General features: G+C 44.3%; 1 protein-coding gene across 1 annotated transcript in view; it reads left to right on the top strand.

The window, feature by feature from the left end:
• Positions 1-22,469, top strand: part of COL16A1 (collagen type XVI alpha 1 chain) — a 259,550-nt gene that overhangs the window by 212,983 nt on the left and 24,098 nt on the right. The window contains exons 50-62 of the mRNA XM_060258217.1: positions 3,340-3,393; positions 4,286-4,339; positions 4,683-4,736; positions 4,987-5,031; positions 6,761-6,814; positions 7,787-7,822; positions 8,874-8,936; positions 11,345-11,416; positions 11,909-11,962; positions 14,305-14,349; positions 14,668-14,712; positions 17,235-17,288; positions 19,567-19,620. Coding sequence (XP_060114200.1) covers positions 3,340-3,393; positions 4,286-4,339; positions 4,683-4,736; positions 4,987-5,031; positions 6,761-6,814; positions 7,787-7,822; positions 8,874-8,936; positions 11,345-11,416; positions 11,909-11,962; positions 14,305-14,349; positions 14,668-14,712; positions 17,235-17,288; positions 19,567-19,620 — 684 coding nt within the window. The remainder of the gene's footprint in view (positions 1-3,339; positions 3,394-4,285; positions 4,340-4,682; positions 4,737-4,986; positions 5,032-6,760; positions 6,815-7,786; positions 7,823-8,873; positions 8,937-11,344; positions 11,417-11,908; positions 11,963-14,304; positions 14,350-14,667; positions 14,713-17,234; positions 17,289-19,566; positions 19,621-22,469) is intronic.

Genomic DNA, 22,469 nt, shown 5'->3' with positions numbered 1-22,469 from the left:
ACCATAAGGCCAGTCTGCTCCTGGTGGACTAGAAGCGAAATAGCAACAGCCCACGCTAGTTTTGTAAGAAAGAAGAGTCTACAACCAACTCCATTAGGGAAGAAGGGGTATCCATGTTCTGTCTTCCAGGTTGGCTGCTAGGATATGGAAGGATGATAGGTATCTGAAGGCAATTTGTTTTTGGAAGTACAATGCAGAAAACCTATTTCTCCCTAATTTGGGGTGAAGATACAGCCCATCCATCAAAGGCATCTGCCAGGTAGAAAATGAAAAATCTACTGCCAAAAGAAGACAAAGATTATCTGTATTCTAATGGTGTCATTTAAAAATGAAACCCCATTATACGCTGTGAGCATGGCTAGAAATACAAAGTGGCTCAGGGAAGCAGGGAAGTCTCATTCAAAGTCTCGACAAAGCAGAACATGGGATGTAAAAGTGAGTGGAACCCCAAAGGCTCGCTGTGCAACAATCTCACCATCTTCTTGACCTATTTGCAAAATGCCTCTGTATGTTCAATTGCAGGAACCACACTGAGAACAGACACCCAGAGTCTGGGGAAATGTATCCATATAAGAAAAAAAGGGGGTGGGGTGGGAATAAGTTACTAGAATGCCTAGAATACCCTTAGTAGAATTCACATCCCTTGAGAACAGAGCTAGTTCACTGACAAAGCTTATTTCATAGAAGAAGATCCTTTTTGTTCTAAACACATCAAGGTTTTCTAACAAATTTAAGCCTGACTTGTTAAAGGGCAGGGAGGAATCCTTTTTTTCTTGTGGACAAGCTATTGGCAACAACTTTCAGTGCTGATTTAGACAGTGTTTTGGGGCTGCGAAAATGAAGAAGCCCATTTTCTCATCCCCACAATCCAGTTGCTGGTGGCTTGGAGTATGTGCCTCATTGTTTGAGTTTCATGCTTCTTGTGCAGTGATGCTTGCCTGCCATTCATGATAGAGAGAGCTGGGTAAGGAAGCCAGAAAGAAACAAGCTTTGATTGTGTAGCACAGAGGAGATGGGGCATAGTGGAGGATGTTACCTGAGTAATATAGATACTCCGGGGGTGCGGTCACACACACCATTAAATCCATCTGCAACATGCCTCTATTATAATCCGCACAACCAATTTTGCGATCAGACAACAGCCAGGCTCCCGTTCTATCCCATGTGGGTCCCATCGCTGGTTGATCAGAGTGCTCTACCGGACCTCGTTTCATGAGACGTCAGTCTGCATTAGCGCAGGCGCAGTGATGCCCGCTATCTGCACTATCGAGCAGATCCAATGTCTCCTCCCTTCTCCACGAGAGACCTCACGCACCCACCATGACCTCGTTCTCGAGGGCGGGGATGCACGTCTCTTTTAAATGGGTCAGATCACTAACAGTTTTGCTAGTCCTTTGGCATTACTTTTCCAGCACGAGCACTACGCACACAGAAAAAAACCCAGGAATTCAAATCAGTTCACATCTGGTTTCAAAAGTGAGTTTTGTTTCCGGACATAGGGGCGGGTAAACGATTTATCAAGCCAACATTCGCTCGCTCATTCACTGGCGCAGTGATATCACTTGCAGGGGGCTTTGGGAGGGAAGCGGTGGTGCGCTTCCGATGAGTTGCCAACGATGGAGCGTTCAAACAGAGAAATTCTACTCAGGAACCATCAGAATAATTTTGTTCCGGATTTAAAGCAGTATCAAATTAGTCCACGCCCCAGTCGTCTCAACGCAGGACTCGAACGAGCTAACCACCATTCGCAGATGCTGACGTTTGGACAACTGCTTAAAATCCGACATGCTTCCGGACTCCACTCATGCTTGTAGCAGGATTTTCTGAACGTCTGACCTCACCCCGGCTTTTCTGCAACATATAGATGGAGAAAACAGATCTCCTATAGATTAATACTTTAGAGAACTACAATAGGACTTTTGCAAGGAGGGAAGGACACATTTTTCTTACCAGTTACAGATGTACAACTTCTTTGGCACAATGCAATCATAGCTAATAGTGTAGTCCTGTGTAGATAGTTTTGGGTGGGTAGTCATGTTGGTCTGCAATAGAAGAGCAAGATTCAAGTCCAGTAACATCTTCAAGATGAACAAGGTTTTCCAAAGCATAAGCTTTCGAGAGTCAAAGCCCCCTTCATCAAATGTCTGATTAAGAGAGCTTTGACACTTGAAAGCTTATACTCTGAAAAATCTTGTTGGTTTTTAGGATGTTATTGGATTCAGATCTAGCTTATTCTATGAAGAGTTATTCAAGTCTTCTGAAATTACCATAGAGAAACATGGCATGGGGTTGCACTGTTAGCCACATACAAATGAATTACTTTGTCATGATTAACTTTGTCATGACAAATGGTTGAGTCCCATCATCTCACTCAGTTCAATGTGAGATGCTCCTAGAGAGGTATGCATAGAATCACAGCCTCTGTCCCATTCCATCAGACTTCAGGTGGATTTAGCTACCACTAATTTGGGTCTGGATTACACCCACTGTATTTTCCTCCTGGAGGCATATTCTGATGCCATCGGGTGCTCTCATGGTTGGAGACTGGTCTTGGTAGAACTACAGTTCTGATTTGGTTTAGGTTCTGGCATGAGTAGCACAAAACCCAAAAGCAAGTGGATGGATTGGTTCTGTGAGCTTCTGCAGAACCCCCAAGCTGGTGTCGTTGAAATAGTGACTGGTCAGTTTCACCTTCTCATTTACTGAAGTGAATCCATATGGCCATGTACCAAACCAAAGATGCTTGTAGCTGTATTGTTTCATGCCACAAACTTCTCCAAAATGCCTGCTCCAGAGTGCAGGAAGAAAGCCAATCAGGGATGGCTTTTATACCATTTCTAGGAGAATTTTTTGTGGGTGGAGTTTAGAGGGAACATGGTTGCTTCTTCCTTCCTTTGCAAGATATTCAAGGCTGGACTTGGGGTATATGTGTGGGTGAGAGCACACCATCATTCATATACTATGCAAGTTGTGTTGCAAAGCAATTTTTGACTGAACTTCCTGTTCTGGTGTGACAAGAAATATTGGTATAAACAAGCGCCTCCTAAAAGCAGAATTCTACATCCTGGTGAAACGGATACCTGATCAGAAACACCTTAGGTGGATAATACTAGCCTTAAAGTTTACAGATGCTTAAAAGGAAAGACAGGAAAAATGTATTGGTGTCACTAGGTGATCAAAGAGGTAATGTCATGAAACCACTCAGCTCCTGAGCATGTATTCCACTTTCTGTTCATCCGCATCCTGTTACACAGCCACAGTCTTGCTACTCACTTGAGTGAAATCAAATAAAAAGTTGTGAAAAATATGAATATCTTTTTTATGTTCCTTTTCCCAAAGGGTATCCAGGGTGAACGTGGACCATCTGGGTTCCCTGGCTCCAAAGGAGAATCGGTAAGTTATGGGCCTAACAGCAATACTCTAGTTATCACAAAATATTCATGGAATTTGATGCTTTTAGGAGGCATTGAACCAGAAGAAGCAAATGGGCAAGTGGAGGAAGTCTCATGTCTGGTCCTCTTAGAGCAGTCATATGTCTGAGCCTCATAAGCCAATAATTCCAAATCATTCAGGCAGGCAACTGGGCCATGATCCTTGATGCAGGACATTGCAGGCCCAACCTGACTTGCTTTTCTCAAGGTCAAACAGCAGCTGTGGGGAACTAAGTTCCCATACACCAAGGGGGAGGGGGACTCATTAGGATTGGAACCGCTGTGTAGGGGACCAGGGAGAATTAGGCCTTCCCCCATGGTCTTTTTCTGACCCAAAACCACTCCACTTAAAAATATATGTAATGTCTTTGGGCTGTACTTTCCCAGCAAACAACAACAATAACAACTTTTTAAAAACTGACCACTCTCTGCCTAAGACAACTACTTCGCTCTGCCTCATGGTAGCACCAGCCCAAGCATGCAAATGGACATGTGGATCATCTAGATTAGGAGGGATCTCCCTCCTAAAGTCACACCGTTTCATTCTGCTGTATAATTTGCTGGTTTCAGGCTTATGATCGTTGAAGCCAATTAGAATCCTTGCTTTAGCCATTCTTCCCCTCAGTGATCTGTGGCCAGCCAATAAGCCTGTATCTACAGTCCACACCTGCCTGTGTGCTATGCAACAGGTATATGGGACTTTGAGTTGAGATTTTAGGACATCCACCCAGGCTCAGCAACCAAAGAGGACTTCAAGAATAGATGGAGGATATTTGCCTTGCTCAGTTAGTTTTGTGAAGATAGGGTGTTGAAGCCAGGAAGCATGTGCTGATTGCAAATGTCGTCTTCCGCAGGGTCCTCCAGGACAGCCCGGATACCCTGGTGCCATGGGTCCCCCTGGGCTACCTGTAAGTATGTCCTGCAGGGGGAAAGGAATGGTACTGCAAATGAAGTAGGTGATTTCCTGGTGATAGAGATGGGGGAGATGAGTGAAGATTGCTTGACTTGATTGCAGGAGGAAGACTTTTGTAGCCTCAGAAAAAAAATGTTTGCTAGTCCCAAGAAATGGCCACCTTCCACTGGGTAGTTGCATTTCAGGAGTTTTTAAACAGATCCCACAGGAACAAACATATCTAAAACTTGGGCTATAAGTCCCAGTGAAAGCCTCCCCCAAGTGATTTCTGCCATTGACTGTCCTATCTAGTATTACTTGATAAAAAATCTTTTTCTTTGTTTGTATTTATTAACTAGGGCGCTAAAGGGGAAAGAGGATACCATGGTCCACCAGGTGAAAAGGGTGAATCGGTAAGTAGCAAAACTCATTTTGCAGGGGGTGGGGGGAGGAATTGTTGAGATGGAAGGCCATGGAAAGTTGAAAACTGGTATAATTTTCATTTATTATCATAAGTAATTTCTTCAACCCCTTTCTTGGGTTCACTTAAAATTCTTATAGTCAGTTAAAAAGACAAAGTGTACTGTGAATCTCCCCACCACTACCCCTGCTTAGCTTTAGTGTAGTGGGAAGGTCTCATTTCTTTCCCCTTTTTTTCTCCAGGGGCCTCCTGGTTTGGATGGTCCTGTAGGTCCAGTTGGGCCAGTGGTAAGTTTGCAGCTCTGTTGTATGATGTTTAAGTAACCAACCACATCTCTGACTGCCATTGTCATCTGTGGTTGGGTTGTTGTGTTGTAGACAAATTGTCCAGTTAGAAGCTACTTAAGGAAAAAAATGTTCTCTGACCATACTTGGGTCTCTGTATGCGTGTGACTTTTCATTCCATGCTCTGTGTATGGCCTGGGTCTCCCAGGGGTAGTGAGCCTGTGTTTTATCACCCAACACCATGTAATGGAGGTTGCTTCCACATGGACCATTTTCTGCACATTGACTTCTAAGCTAAAACACTGGTTTGGAGGGCCATCAACACAATATTCCAGTTTATAAGTTATTGTGAACTGATTTACAGTTCATACATAGTTGATTAATTCTCAGGTTACATTCAGTTCAGATACCACTGAATGTGTGATTCAAACCATACATTTATCCAGAAACTGGCCCCTGGTTTCATTTGCAAAGTGAACATGTGTTGGTTGTTGCTTACAAACATGGACATTCAGAATGTGTGGGTGTAACATATAACATATGATCAGTGCTGAAGTCTTCCTCTCATTGTTCAGTTCCAGGTTTTCCCCATCCTTGGTATGCTTTTTCTTAAGCTCGATTTACTGCAATCTTTTCTGAAAAAATGCAGTCCAAGGATGTTAGCACACCATCTAGATGGAGAGGTGCACATTTTCAAACGTTTCATTCACATTGACAAAAAATGCAAAAGGAGGAAGCTGTGTGAATAGCACAGGAAAAAAGCAAAAAGCTCACAGCCACTATCACTAAGAAAGAATTATATATATCCAGTAAAGTGAAGATTTGTATACAATTATTTCCAAAAATATTAATTAATACTTACACAGGCTGAACAATTTACAGCTCAACATTTCATTGTATGCTGACTCGAAGATTGAAATCCCAACATTTAGGGTGAATGCATAAATAGTATATTCCAATCCAATTATGAATGCAAAATGTAAAACTCCACAGTAAAGCTAAAGTTTATACAGTAGAGATCCACTCTTTTCTAAGAGCTCCTGTGGATATCCAATGATGATCTCTGGTGTCCTTGCATGTTCTGGCAATTGTTGGGTTTTTAATCCCTCAAAGAGCCCTCTAGTAGTGTGGTGGGAAGAAAAGGAAAATGGCAGCTGCATGGGAAAATGTGCAGAAAACTCCATTGTTAGTGCACCCTGTCTTTGCATTTAAAGCAGTGGTGAATGCAGAACAGATCCTTGCTGTTTGGAAGCATCCAAGCAGTGCTGTCCTAAGCAAAGTTACATAAAGCCTATTGAAACCAGTGGACTTAGAAGAGCATAACTCTTGTTAGGATGGAATTGAAAGTCTGCATTGTATCCTCTCTTCTTCAGCCTAGGCCAGGGGTGGCCGATGGTAACTCTCCAGATGTTTTTTTGTCTACAACTCCCATCAGCTCCAGCCAGCATGGCCAATGGCTGGGGCTGATGGGAGTTGTAGGCAAAAAACATCTGGAGAGCTACTGTTGGCCACCCCTGGCCTAGGCTGTTTTCTGTGTGCAGATGGTATGGTATTGATAGGTAGGGAGGGAGTGAGGGGGGGAGAGAGAGAGAGAGAGACATTTATCCATGAGATGCTGATGTGGTATAGCCCTGGCACAGGCATGAGACCACATCTGTGAGAACAAGGCCTGCCATCAGTTAGCTACAGCTGCCACCATTTCCCTCTCACCTTTAATCTCTCCTGGCAACAGGGTCCAAGAGGAGAACGAGGACTACCAGGCAGTGCAGGAGAAAAAGGCGATCAGGTGGGTCACTGCTTATGAGGGCTCTTCTGAGAGAGGCCTATGCCCTTCCCTGGGTGTGGTTTTTGCCTCTGATCTGCTGAGTAATGGTTGTAAGCTGGGGGCAATGGAGAAATCCCTTGGCTGTAGAGTCACCAACCTCCAGAACAGGGATGCCAGCTTTCAGGTGGGACCTGGTGATCCTCTGGAATTAGAACTCATCTCCAGACTACAAAAATCAGTTCCAATGGAAGAAATGGATGCTTTGGAGGGTGGAACCTGTGGCTTTTTCCCCTGTCCTCCTTAGGCTCTACCACCAAAACTCCAGGAATTTCCCAACCTAGAGCTGGCACCCTACACCCCCGCACCCCATGATGGTGAGAGGAGACCTGGCAACCTTAGTCCAAAAGGGGATGGAGATTGCCCAGAATTACAACTAATTTCCAGACAACAGAGTCATTTCCCCTGGAGAAAATGGCTACTTTGGAGGACAGACTCTGTGGCTTTATACTCCACAGAGGTTCCTTCCCTCCCGAAACTGCACCCTCCCCGGTCTCCACCCCCAATCTTCAGAAATTTCCCAGACTGGAGCTGACAAACCTACTTGGGCCTCTGCTGTTCCTTTCTAAACGAACTGCAAATTTCTTGGCACCTCTGCTGTAAATCAGTCACCCATGTTCCTCTTCAGTATGGGTGCACTGAGAAACCAAAAGACCCATCCTTGTCGGAGGCTGCATGCTGTCTCTGCATGATTTACTGCACTGATTTTGTCCTCTTCCAATTAGTCTGGGTTGGGAACAGGTAGTTCTGCCACATGTCTGGATTAGGTTTGATTGGATTACTCAAGTCATTTCAACTGGTTCAGAGACCCAGCAGAATCACCTATGTGAGGACTTCTTCTGGGTCTGTCTCCTGCAGATACCATGGGGATGAATGCTTCTGAAGGCCCATAATTTTCACATTTAAAGTGATGATCTGAATTTCCTTTATTTCCAGGGATTTCAAGGCCAGCCGGGTTTCCCAGGGTCACCTGTAAGTATTACACATCCTAAGTAAGTTTCGGATTTATGGCAGAGCTTTGTGTGTGCACAGAGTTGGGGCAGAAAGACAGGAGATGTGCACATCCATCCCCTTATCACCAGGACACAGGGGAAAATTTTGAGCTGGTGCTGAGAAATCAGGACCTACAAGATCAGATTAGGAGGGAAGGAATTATTAACTCTCTTTTTGGAAGAACACTGAAGTATGAGAAAAATCAACAATCCAACCACTTGTTTGATTTATTATAGAGGGATTTTACTGTGCTGGGAGATATAAGGAAAAGATCTTAGAGAATAAAGTGGCAGGGAGAGTTGATTAAAGTTTGGAATGATGTGTCAAAAATGAAGGGAGGACTTGTTTCTTTACCCCTCCTTGTATCATAAGGATTGAAAGGGTATTCCTGACAATGGACCAACTAGTTCCATGTTGTATGTGCAGAGAAATCTCTGCATGTGCTACTGGAGCTCAGCATAGCAACATTTTCAGCTTTCAGGTTTAAAAAAAATGAACAAACAGGAAAAGCAAGTTTCTAGACCTGATAATTGCAAAAGCATTCTTGGATGTGCAGAAAAAGTTCCTGTTGAGATTGGTAAAAGGAAAAAAAAATGAATGCCCAGAGGAGAGGGCTCCAAAGCCCCCTGCCTAAGCAGAAGAATAAACCACACAAATATGTTCAGTTTGCAGGATTTATACAGGTCCTGGGATTCAGCTTTTCTTGATGTAGGTTGTTTCTTTCTAATGTAGGTTGGTAGAGCACAAACAACGTAGGCTAGAGGGAACCAAGGAAGCAGCAGTTTGGCTCACAGAGTTTATACATGCTGTTTCAGTTACAAAGATATAATACAATACATATGTACCAGCAAAATATAATTACAGCTAACAATAACTGAATACCCATTTGAACGACTATACTTAGATTCTTTTAACTATGTATCCAGTATTGTGTACAATGCGGAAGAAAAGGTTTATACATTCTGAAGCCAAAATGGCTCAGTCTTAACCACATAAAACAATCCATTTCTTGTGCTTTTTGTTTTGTTAGGGGCCTCCAGGGTTCCCAGGAAAAGCAGGATTACCTGGACCACCTGGGCCTCCCGCAGAAAAGGTGTGTAGAGCCCTGGAGACCATACAGAAAACGGGATGCTATAAACTTCCAGACCTTGAGTGTGTCAGATTTCTTGACCTTTGTTGCTAATAGGGAATCAGGAAGAAGAAAGTACCATGCTTTGTTCTGCCACAGGCTTCCCATGTGGCCCTGAGCCAGTCACATAGCCTTCCTAACCAGATTTTACTCCACTCTGTAGCTGTTTAAAAAAAAAACTGAGGAAGCAAATGAGCTGGCACTGTTCATAGCACATTTTACTCCAAGAACAACAAAAAAGAAAGTAGCTGGAAGTTGCAGTGTGGAAGTAGGGGTGGGAGACAGAATGAGGACAGAGTGATGATGGAAAGTGCTATCAAGTTGTAGCCAATTTATGGCAATCCTGTAGGGTTTTCAAGGCGAAGACAGTCAGAGCAACCCTGGACTTCCTTGGTGGTTTCCCATCCAAGTACTAACCAGAGCTAACCCTTCTTAACTTCTCAGATATGACAAGGGTCCATTACGCATGAACATCTCACTGCAAATTTTCAGAGCAGTAAGAATTTATTTTACAGCTACAATTTTTAAAAAATGCACTTTTCTAAATTAGGGTGGAACATCATGTGACATGTGGGGGCATGATGTAGAAGGTTTTTTAAAAAAATTTACACAATTTTCCTATTGCAGATGCACAGTAGCATCCAGCAAGCACCTTCCATTTAAATCCTCATGGTTCTGGTTTTGTACATGCATTTTAGTGTTAGTTCATTGAATGCAAGGGAACAGAAAGGAATGAAGGCAAAAGGGGGAAAAAAAATCCGATGTTGAAACTGACCAGCCTTTTTTTGAAACTGACAAGCAGCTGCCAAGCCCGAGAGCCAGTTTGGTGTAGTGGTTAAGTGTGCAGACTTTTATCTGGGAGAACCGGGTTTGATTCCCCACTCCTCCACTTGCAGCTGCTGGAATGGCCTTGGGTTAGCCATAGCTATCGCAGGAGTTGCCCTTGAAAAGGCAGCTGCTGTGAGAGTCCTCTCAGCCCCACCTACCTCACAGGGTGTCTGTTGTGAGAGGAGAAGATACAGGTGATTGTAAGCCATTCTGAGTCTCTAATTCATAGAGAAGGGTGGGATATAAATCTCCAATTCTTCTTCTTCTCCATTTTGCCAGGAACTGTGTGATTCTCTGCTGAAAAATGGGAGTCACACAATCTCATAATATGAAGGAACATGTAGAATGTACAGAATGCATGGTAGAACCCACTGACACAGACACTGCAAGCTGTGATAGTTGACAGTGAGTGTGTGTGTGCAAGCATGCCTGTGCAAAGTCAGCTGCAACTGCACCAGGCTTTACACAGGGCTGCAATTTGTATGGAGGAGGAGTCCTCTGGAAGATGTTCTGGATACCTTTTTTAGTCTTGTGCCATTAAACTGAGAAAAATGGGGAGGTATTTTCACTGATGTCTTAGCACAGCTATATGGTAATGCTGATTTCCTGCCCTTCCTTGCAAATTTATGTGGTTTTCTCATTGTGATTCTCTAATTTCATCCTGTACATGGGTCATGATCTTCAAGGGGCAGTGGCAAAAGGGCAGTGGGGGAAAATCCTATGGAATCTATATGCTTTTGAATCACTTTTGGCTTAGAAGTGAAACAAGGGGGAAATCAGTGCAAAAGCACTCTCAGAAAACCTAGAGGAAGCAAACTGAGCACTGAAGGGAGGAAAATCAATGTAGAACAATGAAACCCTGACAGATGTGCAAAGTGAAAGAAAGGAATTACACCAGTGCATAACAGGCCAAGATCAGTCTTGCCTGGGGCATCCAAGTCAGGGTCCAGGAGGGAGGGAAGGGTGCAGATCTCTGCCAGCTCCAGGATTCTGCTGGCACTTGCTACTCACTTCTACAAGTGCACACTAAATATTTTGTTTTAATATAAGGGGAGATGGATTCCCCTCCCTTAAAATTTGCAATTTGGTTTCAGGACACCTGAAGCTCATGTAGCCAGAATCAAGGCCTGCCACCTCTTCAACGGGCTTGTGAGTCCTCACTCCAAGCAGGTGTCCAATTCTGGACACATGCAAGCCCAGCTGGCACACATCTGTGGCAACACCTGTTAAGCATCTGCAGCAGCACAAGTCTCCACGCACCTGAACCTGGAACATGCCTGGTGCACAGCTGTGCCAGCTGTTATAAGCCCCAAATGATCTCCCACTGCTGTGTATGGCTCTCCATTCCAATTCATTTTTCCAAATAAATTTTCCAGGGGAGAAGCTTGTTAAGAGGAGGAGAAGGAGGAAGGAATTGCCAGTTCACCTTCCTCCCCCAACACACATTCATGCTGTTGTGCCTTACTATACTGGTAGGGCGCCGCCCCCCTCCAGCAGCCGGTTTGCAGCTTTATTAATCTAACACACACATGCATTTTTTGCAGGGCAGCGAGGGGACGCGTGGCTCACCTGGAATGACTGGCCCTGCAGGGCCTCCAGGACCTCCCGGGTTACAGGTAAGTATGTGCGGAAGCCCACAATGGAGAGGAGAGACCAGATTAGCAGTGATGCTATGCACTTTACAGAGAAGTTCTTTGTGTAATTTGGTTGCAGTCAGCAATCTGTCAGCAGAAGAATCAAAGATCTTTCCTGCATTCAGTGCCCCCACCCCCAGCAGTCGTTTCCACCCTGGGAAGAAGGATACATGTGGACAAAATAATCACATGGAACTGGGGGCAGGATGAAATGCCCCACTCTCTCCCCCTTTCTGTCAGCACAGGTCTGCCAATGGCAGAAAAACCACATCAGTTTGAGGAAGCCTTCAGACTTTGCTGAGCAGACTGTTAGGGTACAGGCCTTGGCATGGGAAGTGCTTCAGTTGCTTTTATAAACTATAAGTGTGGCTGTCATCCTGTGCTCCACAAAGTACAGATCTTTTGCCAAGTAACACGAGGAATCAACTTACTCTTGCCCTGTGTCCTTGTTTCATTTCTCTTGTGATATTTTAGGGGCCCCCTGGCTTGGATGGACTGGATGGGAAGGATGGGAAAGCAGGATTACGGGTAAGCATGTGCATCTACCAAGCCCCTGGGCCCCTTTGCCTGTGCTTTTTGGCAGGCCTCTAATAACTGGGTGCCCTTTGGGAGATGTTTAACTCACTTTTGCCTGAAGCCATGAGGATGAATCAGGAACTGGCCCAGTTTTGAGCCCGGACTTTGTGGAAAAGATAATCATGGTTCTGTTCTTGCCTCTGGTCTGACTTTGAGTCTGAGAGCCAGTGTGCTTGAAGAGTCAGGGTTGCCAGGAGCTTGTAGAGTGGGGGACATTGCAGGGGGGGGAGGGTTGTTGCATATCCTGTGACATCACTCCTAGAAACCCCCAGAAGTGGCATCAGGCAGCTCTAGGAATTGCTAGTATCTATATGATTTCCCCCGGAAGTGACCTCATGACTCACACACCCTGCAAGCTTTTTTCCCCTTCCATTGCTTCAGGTGGTGGCAGACAACAAGAACTGCCAGTGGGAAACATCCCACCACAGCAAGCGGCTTGGCAGCCCTAGATCAAGGCTCAGGTTCCAATTTTCCACATTGTCAGGAAGCTTGCTGAGGGACCTTGGGCCAGTCACTCTCTTTCAGTCTTACCTACCTGAGTCTCAGGCTGATTCCGCATTTGGCATTTGCCTTCTTTTCGCTCCGGGGTTGTTCCATGCGGGTGTGATTTCCCAATTCCGCACTAGAGGATTTCTCCTGGATTCAGTTCCCAATCTGTTCTGTGTGTTCTGATTCCAGATTACTGCTGCTCCCGGAGTTTCCCCCACAACCGTAGCAATTTCCCCCTCCGTCATACGTTTCCCTTTTTTTTTTAACACGCATGTGTGTTTGCGTTACAACACAATTGTCTTTGTTTGCATTACAATGTAATGCCAGAAGCATAATACTGGCAAAGTCACGTGTTTTCCTTTCGCCCTGCCATTGGTAGGTTATCTAAGCCCCAGGAAATCTGAGTTGGCGATCCACCATTTTTATCCACACACACTGAATGTTAAGCACACAGTTTTCCATTAAAAGCTATAACAAATTACAAACAGATTCATGAAGGTGTGGGGTGGGGGTGAAGATTTATGCAGAGAGGTTAAGGGAGAAAGTTTCCCCAACGTAACAAAAATATAAACCTATAAACATAATCAAATTCCCATTCCTGCTTGAGGCCATACGGGGGGGGGGGGTGGAATCGATAAAGGTGGCAATCGTGCATCTTTAAAGTAGTTTGTGTAACATCGCTATTTATTTAGTTGTGTTGTAACGATCTTATTTGAAAAAAAAATTATAATAGTCAGGAGTGATTTTAATCAGAGGGGGGAAGAAATTAATCACAATGCAATGACACATTATCAAAATCACGTGGAATACCATAAAGAATGGGGGCGGGTGGAAGCAAGGGATGTATTCAGTAAAAGAAAATTGCGTTACATCGTTATATATTTTTCGCGTTGTAATGCGAAACGTGATTTGCTTAAAAAAATTACTTTATTTCAGGAAAATATTGGATAATTTTCAAAGGGAGTAAAATTAAGGAAGTATGATGAAATAGCTGGGCAGAATCATGGGCGTGGAGTTATGTGGGTGTGTTTTACTGATGCGAGAAGTTTGACAGCACATTGGCGTGAGTTCCGCACATAAATTTCGAGCCCCAAAACCGCATCAAAAATAAACTTCTCGCAAAATGGCGATCTCCTAGATACAGGGTGACACCGCTTTAGAAGCGGGTCAAACTGCTGCTCCGGGTCAAGAGATGTGGAAACCAGTATCTGCCCTGGGGGAAACAAAGCACCGAGGTCAGAGCAAAGGCTAATGCGGAATCACCCTCAGTCTCACCTACAGGGTTGCTGTGAGTATAAAATGGAGAAGGGGAGAAAAAAACAGAGCACCCTGTTGTCTGGAATTATGGAGAGAGAAATATGTGACAGACAGACACTGGGAAAGTGTTTTGCAGACCAATTTCGCACTCACCTTACGCCACTCTCACATACATCTTCTCAGTGCGGCTTTCTTCCAATTTCCCACTATCTGGCCCGGGTCTGCAGCAAGGATCGTCATTTTTGCACAGCAAACAGAAACTGCTAAAAACCAGTTTCTGTTTGCTGCACGAAAACGACAATCCTTGCTGCAGCCCCAGGGCAGATAGTGGGAAATCGGAAGAAAGCCATGCTGAGAAGACAAATGTGAGAGCAGCGTAAGGTGAGTGCGAAATCAGTCTCACTGCCCAGGGAGTTGAAAAAGGTGTGGAAATATTAATGGAGTGTACAAGAAATTGTACCTCCTTGATAGCTTAACCCATCTAACTGAAACCTGAGATTTCCTCAGGCAACTATCCATCAGTGGCATTAACTATTTGCTTTCCACAGGGTGACCCTGGACCCCCAGGACCCTTGGGAAGGATGGGACCACCGGTAAGTTGTGGGTCACCCCAGAGCTGTGGGAGGTAGGGATTATTGGCTTCCATCTCTGGTCAAGTCCACCCTTACACCTTCCTGGAGCCTCCCAATCTTACTGAAGGGGATTCTGCTTTTTGACCAGCTTTTATAGGTGTGACTTTAACCACTGCTTGACATGCAGCCAATTGCAAGCCGAGTGGGCTTTTGTTTTCTGGTCCATTGGCACCATCAAAGAGAAGTGGAGCAACAACTCCATGGGCTTTGTGCTTCCTTGGTCAGAATCAGCCTCTGGGGTATTAAAATTCTCTGTCTTGTTTCCCGCCCCCCCTTTAGGGCTTCAAAGGGAAGACAGGCCACCCAGGCCTTCCAGGGCAAAAGGTAAGATTTGGTCTTTGGCTGTTTAAGGTCACGCATCCCACTGAATTTGCAAGGAAGGGGAAAAAATTAAAAATCAACCCCCTCTGAAAATTGACAGATAGCTTCAGGGTCCTATCTTCCACTGATTCTTTTCATGCTTGTTTCCAGCATCTCTACAAGATGCTTCTAGCCTGAATTGGAAACGGAAAAAGTAAAAGCAGATGGAGGCTAAAAGCCATCACTCTTATTTACACCAGTCATTGATTCTTTCACTGTAATGAAAAACACAGCAGCGGAGATCTAAGAACCACTTAGGAGCCTTTACAAATCACAGGTCTGTACTAAGGATAGTGGAAAAATTCAAAAGCAGTTTCTCAAGGCCAGGTTCACACATCCATTTCCCATCACTTGGTTTTTACCAAGGTTGCTTCACATGAGCCAGTTTCAGTCTCTCAATGGCTGTGGCATTCAGGGAAGGGGTGTGTGTGTGCATCAGCTATCACCAGCATAGCCAGAGCTGGCCTGAGGATTTTTGATACCCAAGGTGCCCAAGCCATTGCTGCCCAGCCCTTGCAGTATGTGGGCAACCTAGGTTATTATTTCAAAGAGCAGAATGCATGCATGGTGTACTTTGCAACTTAACTCCCTTACACCAGGGAAGGGGTGCAGCTCACGTTGAGCATCCTCTTTGCATGCAGAAGGTCCCAAGGTTGATTCCTGGCGTCTCTCCAGAGAAATGATCTCAGATAGCAGATTCTTTTTCATTGTTTTTAATTAAGAGATAAAATAGATACACAACAAATAACACTATAGCTATAATCCAAATATAGATTGCAATAGAAAGATAATACAAATTTCATTTACATACAAGTAAGTCCAGGAACATGAGATCCCATTACTTAGAGCCTCAACCATCTAAAATGTTGGATATGTATAGGAAGTATTCCTTTATTGGATAGGAGTCAAAATTGGTGACCATAGTTCCAGATGATCTACACGGGTCACGATACCAGGAACTCCAGAAAAAAAACAGATTGTGCATTATTCTACTCATTAAAAAATTGTTCCCCCATAGCTTAGCATACCATAAATTTAAAGGGGGAGACAGTCAATTCGATGCACTAGCTATAATCAACCTAGCAGCCACTAACAGATTAGATATTAGTACTTTGTATGTCCACTGGATGCATAAATTGCCCAATGATCAAGTAGCAAAAAATCAAGAGAGTAGGGGAGTTCTATGAACTTGTTTCCAAAAATTTTTGTATAATTGGGCATTTCCATTATAGGTGATATGCTGTGCCTATATTGCCACATTTTCCCAACAATAAGGATCATAGGTCTTTGATATCAAATGTATTTTATGTGTCATGATATACCAGCACAACAACAACTTTGAAAACAGCACTTGGATATTGGCTATAGGAGAGGTGTTCGTTGGCAAGGCCTAGCTCTGTTTCCATTTGCCTCATTAAGAACTCGTGGGAGTAGGGAGTTCTGTTTAAGTTAAAAAGGCCTTACTTAAATTCCAAACCAGTTTATAGATAGAAGAAATCAACCCCCCAGACTTGGAGGGATACTTGCTTATTAAAGTTTTGAAAGAAGTTAAGAGCCTATTAGTTAACGTTAATCATCAAGTCATGTATACAGGAATGCAATTGATAATATGTTAGCCAAAGAATCTTCTGACCACTTAATTGTTTTGCATTTTCCTTCTTAATAATACCAACTGAACAAAGCCAGAAGGCAAGGCTAAATAAACTTTTTCTCTCCCGCTTCAAAATTCATCTGTTAGAAAACCTAGACTGAACCACTTTTGGTGGGCAAGTGTAGAAATTGGTGTGTGCTAATTTATTTCTATGTCTATCCCAGACACAAAGCATGTTATATAGAGCTGGACTTTTTTCTGTGTCTGGAGCTCTAAATCTTGGTTGTACTCACATCATCTCTGACATCAAGAGAGGGAATGCATATTGGGATTCTATATCCGCCCAGTCATTATATGGTGGTATGTAGGAAGCTTGGACCAAAGAAGAAATTATTGTAGCCTTATAATACGTTTTAACATCTGGGACTCCTATAGCTCCTTCCTTAGGGGGTTGGCACATTGTCAAATGCCTCACTCTGGGTTTTTTCCAAATAAAGGACTTGATTAAGGTTTGCCAAGTGTTAAGTTTTGAGTCTTTTAATGGGATCAGTAGTACTGAAAACAAAAAAGCAATCTTGGCAAAACATTTGTTTTAATTCTTTCTAACCACGATAACTTTTGATTCCATATTGTTAGATCTTTACTATTTGGTTATAAAGCTTATCAAAAATCTCTGCTTCTAATTTCATTGAATGCCTTAGGGATATAAATACCTAAATACTTCCGAGATTTTGTAACCCATTTATATTTCAAATGAGCTTTGAGTAATTCAGTTTTGTGATGTAAATTTATGGGGGAAAGTTCCGATTGGGCCAACAATGCAATGCCGTCTGTTCTGGTCTTTTGTGCCATTCTTTGTGGAACTAATATGAACTATGTGTGTATGACTTTCTAGGGTGATTGTGGCCAACCAGGGCCCCCTGGGAGTCCTGGCCGGTCTGGGCCTGAGGTGAGTTACCAAAATCACCTTCTCCTTACAGGACACTATTTGGAATGTGCTGCCCCTTAAGGCATGCTTGGTGCCTGATTTACTTTCTGTTAGGAGCCAGGCAAAAACATTTATTTAGACACACACCTTTAACCAGGAGAGGGAGGTCTCATCTTTTCTAAAGCTGTTTTTGTTGTGGTCTGCTTCTGGCCTAAGGACTGTTTTATGGATATCATTTTAGGCTGATCAATGTTTGTTTTATGCTGTTTTTATGCCCTTGGTTTGTTTTATGGTTTTAAAAAACTCATTCTGTTGTATTTTATAAGCTTCCTAAAGCTAGTTTCTGGAGAAGAAGATATATATATTTTCTTAGAGCAGTGTGGTATAGGGGTGAAGAGTAGTGGACTCTAATCTGGGGAACCGGGTTATCCACTCCTCCACATGAAGCCTGCTGGGTGACATTGGGTCAATTACAGTTCTCTTGGAGCTCTCTCAGCCCCACTTGCCTCACAAGGTATCTGTTGTGAGGAGAGGAAAGGAAGAGAAAGCAATTAGAAGCTGCTTTGAGACTCCTTAAGTAGGGTTGTCAAACTCCAGGTGATATCACAGAATAGCACCATGTCACAACAATTTACAACTAAATAAAGTACTTGGTTCACAAATCTTGCAGTTTTTCTTTATATATTATTAAAAGGTTAACAGTAATAAGGCTAGTAATTTAATGCAGTTCACAATCAATCACTGAAATTGGTTGTTGTAGATTTTCCGGACTGTGTGGCCGTAGTCTTGGCATTGTGAGACCTGACGTTTTGCCAGCAACTATGACTGGCATCTTCAGAGGTGTAACCTCTGAGGTTGCGAGTCACAGTTTCTGGCAAAACATCAGGTCTCACAATGCCAAGACCATGACCACACAGCCCTGAAAATCCACAACAACCAATGGACTCCTGACGTGAAAGCCTTTCACAACGTATTAGATCACTGAAATAATAAAGTTCATAAGTCAAGTGGCTAAAGTCCAGCCATCTATGAGAAGACTTCACAGAATTGCTGGTAGTTCAGCCAGACTGAAATTCAACAGGAAAACAACGACATGCTTTCTAGGTGAATTAGCATGATTTAACAGAGAGTCTTCTTCTAGTCGCGATTTCTGTATGGAACTATGCTGCCAGGAGTAAGCAGAGGAAAAATGAGTGTTGTATAAAGCTGTGAGCAATGGTTCCATATAGAAAGTGGAGGGGAAGGCATTTGGGGATGTTCTTTGGCCAGCCCCTTCTGTACCAGCCTATTCCATGCATAGAGATTAGGTTCCTCTGCAGAAACATGACTTGCAGTGCAAAAGGCATGGGGCCAAGGTTACATCGTCTCCCTCAAGGGAAGAGCAGAAGAGTCACTACTACCAATTTGACTTCTGTGCCTGTCCAAATCTGTACATGAAAAATATGGCTGATAAGTAATGTTAAGGGATGAGCCCTTCACAACAAGCCTGAAATAAAATGTATTCATTGAAAAGATGAATTCTGAACAGATAGCCCTGCAAATCTCCTGCAATCAAAACCCCAAAGCACCTTGCAGCATTTTAAAAGGGGAACAAACATATCGTGATGGAAGCTTGTGGGCCAGAGCCTGCTTCCTTTGGGACATGAAGTATTATCTCCATTTGCAGCATTACATTATATAGCTCTCTGTGTGTGCTTTATGTAGTAAGCCTAACGGAGATAACAATTAATGCATTTGATGAAGTAGGCTCTGGCCATGGAAGACTTTGTCTGCATTCACAAGCACACACACCATGCATGCACAAGCGTGAACACCAGGACAGGGAAGTTGTAATTACAAAAGGAGATGTTCAGCAACCCAAGAGATAAGTGAGATTCATCACTGTGCAGCACATATTTGAAATCAAGATCAAGCCAAATAAGAGCAGGTGCTGTAGTGAGCAACCAACTCCTAGTCATTATTGAACCTAAATCTAACACCATCAAATTTGCACACACATTCTAGCTCAGCTGTTTCATGCCAGAGTCTCTTTTTGAAACTTTTTTTTTTTTTGCCAAAGCATGGTAACTATCAAGTTGAATTTCCAGGAAGGCTGTAAAGCTCCTTTACTGATGGAACGTTTCCATTTTCAGTGTTTCATTATTCTTCCTTGTAGAAACAATCCGGTTTGGCCAAAATAAATGGAAGGAGGGGATGGTTAGCAACTTAGCACCCAAGAGCCACTGAACAGAGAATTGCCTATGCTCTGACTTTCCATCTCGCTCTTCATCTTTCTCTTGTTTCTTTTTTTTAAATCCAGGGGGAGCCAGGTCCATTGGGGCCTCAAGGTAGACCAGGTCCTCCTGGCCACGTTGTAAGTAAAAATGCTTGTCTTTGGTTTCAAGAGGGGGCAGATTCTTTGTTGTGTTCTTAAGGCTGCCACAGAATCATGGCTCAGGCTGGATCTGGATTCCTGCCTAGGGAAACGTCAACGTAGGTGGTGTGCAGATCCTTGCAAGTCATTGTACAAAAAGAATATATTGTTAGCTGGCTTCTCTGTTCTGGCCCCTTCTCACTTTCCTTGCCTCCAGTTATATTTTTTTTATTAATGTAAAATTGGAGCCAAAATATGCACTGGGACTTTTTTCAAAAGCTACTTTTAAAAAACAAAAAGCTGCTTGGCAAATGTAGCCACTGCATCTAGGAAATGTTCACAGTCTGAGTAATGCAGATATTGGCCTCAATCCTTTCCAAGTCAGCCTCCCATCCAAAGCAGTGGCAGTTTTGTTGCTTATGTGGGTTTTAATGGGACTCAGCCATGATTAACTTCAGCCAGAGTGGGGCCATTGAGATTTCTGTGGGTCGACTTTGGATCAGAAAGCTAGAGATGAGTCTTGGAAATCTGGCTGCTTGCATTCCAGCTTTTACCGTGGGCTCTTTGTATGATCTGGCTCAAGTCTCCAGTTCTCTTCTATCATCTGTGAAATACCAGCATCAACTTTGCAGGGCTGTTGTGAAGATAAGCATAGTGGAGAGTGTGAAGCACTTTGCTCATCAAAAGAGCTCTTTCAGTTAGTGTGCCACTTTCAGCACAGAAATACACTTAGACACACAATATCTGCCCGTAAATTGCGTCTGAGAAGGTAGATTAACTCAAAAATTGATGTGTGTGTCAAGTCGGTAGATTCAATAACGAGTCTTCGTTGAAACAAAGTAACTAGTTTATTGATATCATGGTTCTCGACTACAGTAAGATTGAAAGACTAAAGATCATACAGTAGAATGCAAGCATATAAGGTGTACTTCAAAGGGATTCTTGAGGGAGGGGTACTATGCAGGGCACATTCACACATTGATGTTACAATTTCTTTCTCAGGCCTGGTTTGGCCTTGAGCGTCTCTTGGCTCCAACCTCCCCCGGTGCCAAGCCTGAGAAGGCACAGATAAACTGTTCACATATTCCCATTTCAAAGCAATACAATATAACAAAGAAAAAGAGGGGGGTGAGGAGAGTTCAAGCTAGCAGCAATGGAATACAGTATGGTTTTACCCAGGATGCTTTTTTCCTGAACCAGTGATTAGGTGCAGGCCTGACCAGAGTTATGAGCAGACTTGACATACTGCCCCCCCAGGCCCCCTCCACCCCCTGCGGCAGTTGGTGAGGCTTATTGGTCTTAGAGCCCTGGACTTCGTGGATCTCGTGGCTTTGGTTCCCCCTTGGTGTTGGGAGGGGCCCTGGCACGTGAGGATGCCAAATCGAAGAGCCGGGGTCTCGACAGAGCAGGCTGCAATGAAATACAGGGTGTATTTTACCAAGAGCGGGTGGCAGATCCAACTCTACTGTCACCGGATTAATGACCCTTTTGATCTTGAAGGGTCCCAGGAATTTGTAAGCTAATTTCCTGGATGGTTGGGAGAGAGGTAGGTTCTTGGTTGATAGGAATACAGAGTCTCCCACCTTGAAATCCTAGGCGGGGACATGTGACTTATCATAGTACTTTTTGTAGGTTTCTTTTGCAGCCTCCAGGTTTTCCTGGATGGTTGGCCAGCTTCCGCTCGGCCCCTGCCACCACTGTTGGAACGCAGACGGCGCCCCGGAGGGCTCCCCCCCCCAGTAGCAACAGGATAGGCTTTCCCTCGTATCCGAACACTGTGGAGAAGGGGGAGGCTTTTGTAGAACTGTGCACACTATTATTGTAACCGTAAAAGTCTGACTGGCATTAGTTGATGAAACACCTTAGGTACTGCTCCAGAACCCCGTTCACTCTCTCCGTCTGGCCGTCCGTCTGGAGGTGATAGGCGGAGCTCAATCCCTGCTCTATCCCCACCAGCTTACAAAACTCCTGCCAGAAGGTGGCAATGAACTGCGGCCCGCGGTCGCTAATGACCTTGTCGGGGAACGAGTGGAGTTTCCCTCGGGAGGGGGGTAATTCTACTATAAAGTCCATAGACACCACTGACCAGGGCCGCTTGGCGGTCTCCAGCGGCTGTAGGAGCCCTGGCGGCTTCCCCCCCCTCCGTTTGGCCATGATACAAACAGGGCAGCTGGCCATGTACTCTGACACATCCTTCTTTAGGGACGGCCACCAGAACTGTCGGTTGACTAGGTGCAGGGTTTTTACATATCCGAAGTGTCCTGCTAGTTTGGAGGAGTGACAGAGTTGCAGCCCCTTGGGGACATACAGTTTTTCTCCCTTGTACCAAAGCTCGTCCTTTCCCTTTAGCACCCCCTCTGGCCGTGCTTCCCCTTCTCTTTCTGTCTCCACGGCCATTCTGTCCTTGCTGAGCCCTTCCAGCTCCCGCCTCTTTTGCGAGCGTGTGGTGACCATGGCCGCCACTTGGGAGGGCGAAATTAAGGTGTCTACCACCTCTTCTCTCTGACTCTCGTGCTGCGGGAGCTTGGAGAGGGCATCCACCAGGAAATTCCTCATCCCTGGGATGTGCCGCAGGGTGAAGTCGAATTTGGAAAAGAAGCCCGCCCACCGAATCTGCTTTTCATTCAACTTCCTTTTCCTGGTCATGGCTTCGAGGTTCTTGTGGTCCAGATCTCATACAGCACCTTAGCCCCCTCGAGCCAGGACCGCCAGGTTTTGAGGGCAAACATAGCTGCAAAAGCCTCTTTGTCCCACACCGACCAGTTCCTCTGCTCCCCCGAGAATTTCCGTGAAATGTATGCACGTGGCCATAGTTTCCCTTCCCTATCTTTTTGCATGAGAATGGCTCC

This window comes from Heteronotia binoei, chromosome 17 (assembly GCF_032191835.1).
Source record: "Heteronotia binoei isolate CCM8104 ecotype False Entrance Well chromosome 17, APGP_CSIRO_Hbin_v1, whole genome shotgun sequence".
In the NCBI taxonomy this organism is placed as follows: domain Eukaryota; kingdom Metazoa; phylum Chordata; class Lepidosauria; order Squamata; family Gekkonidae; genus Heteronotia; species Heteronotia binoei.
This window is presented reverse-complemented; position numbering and strand designations above follow the sequence as displayed.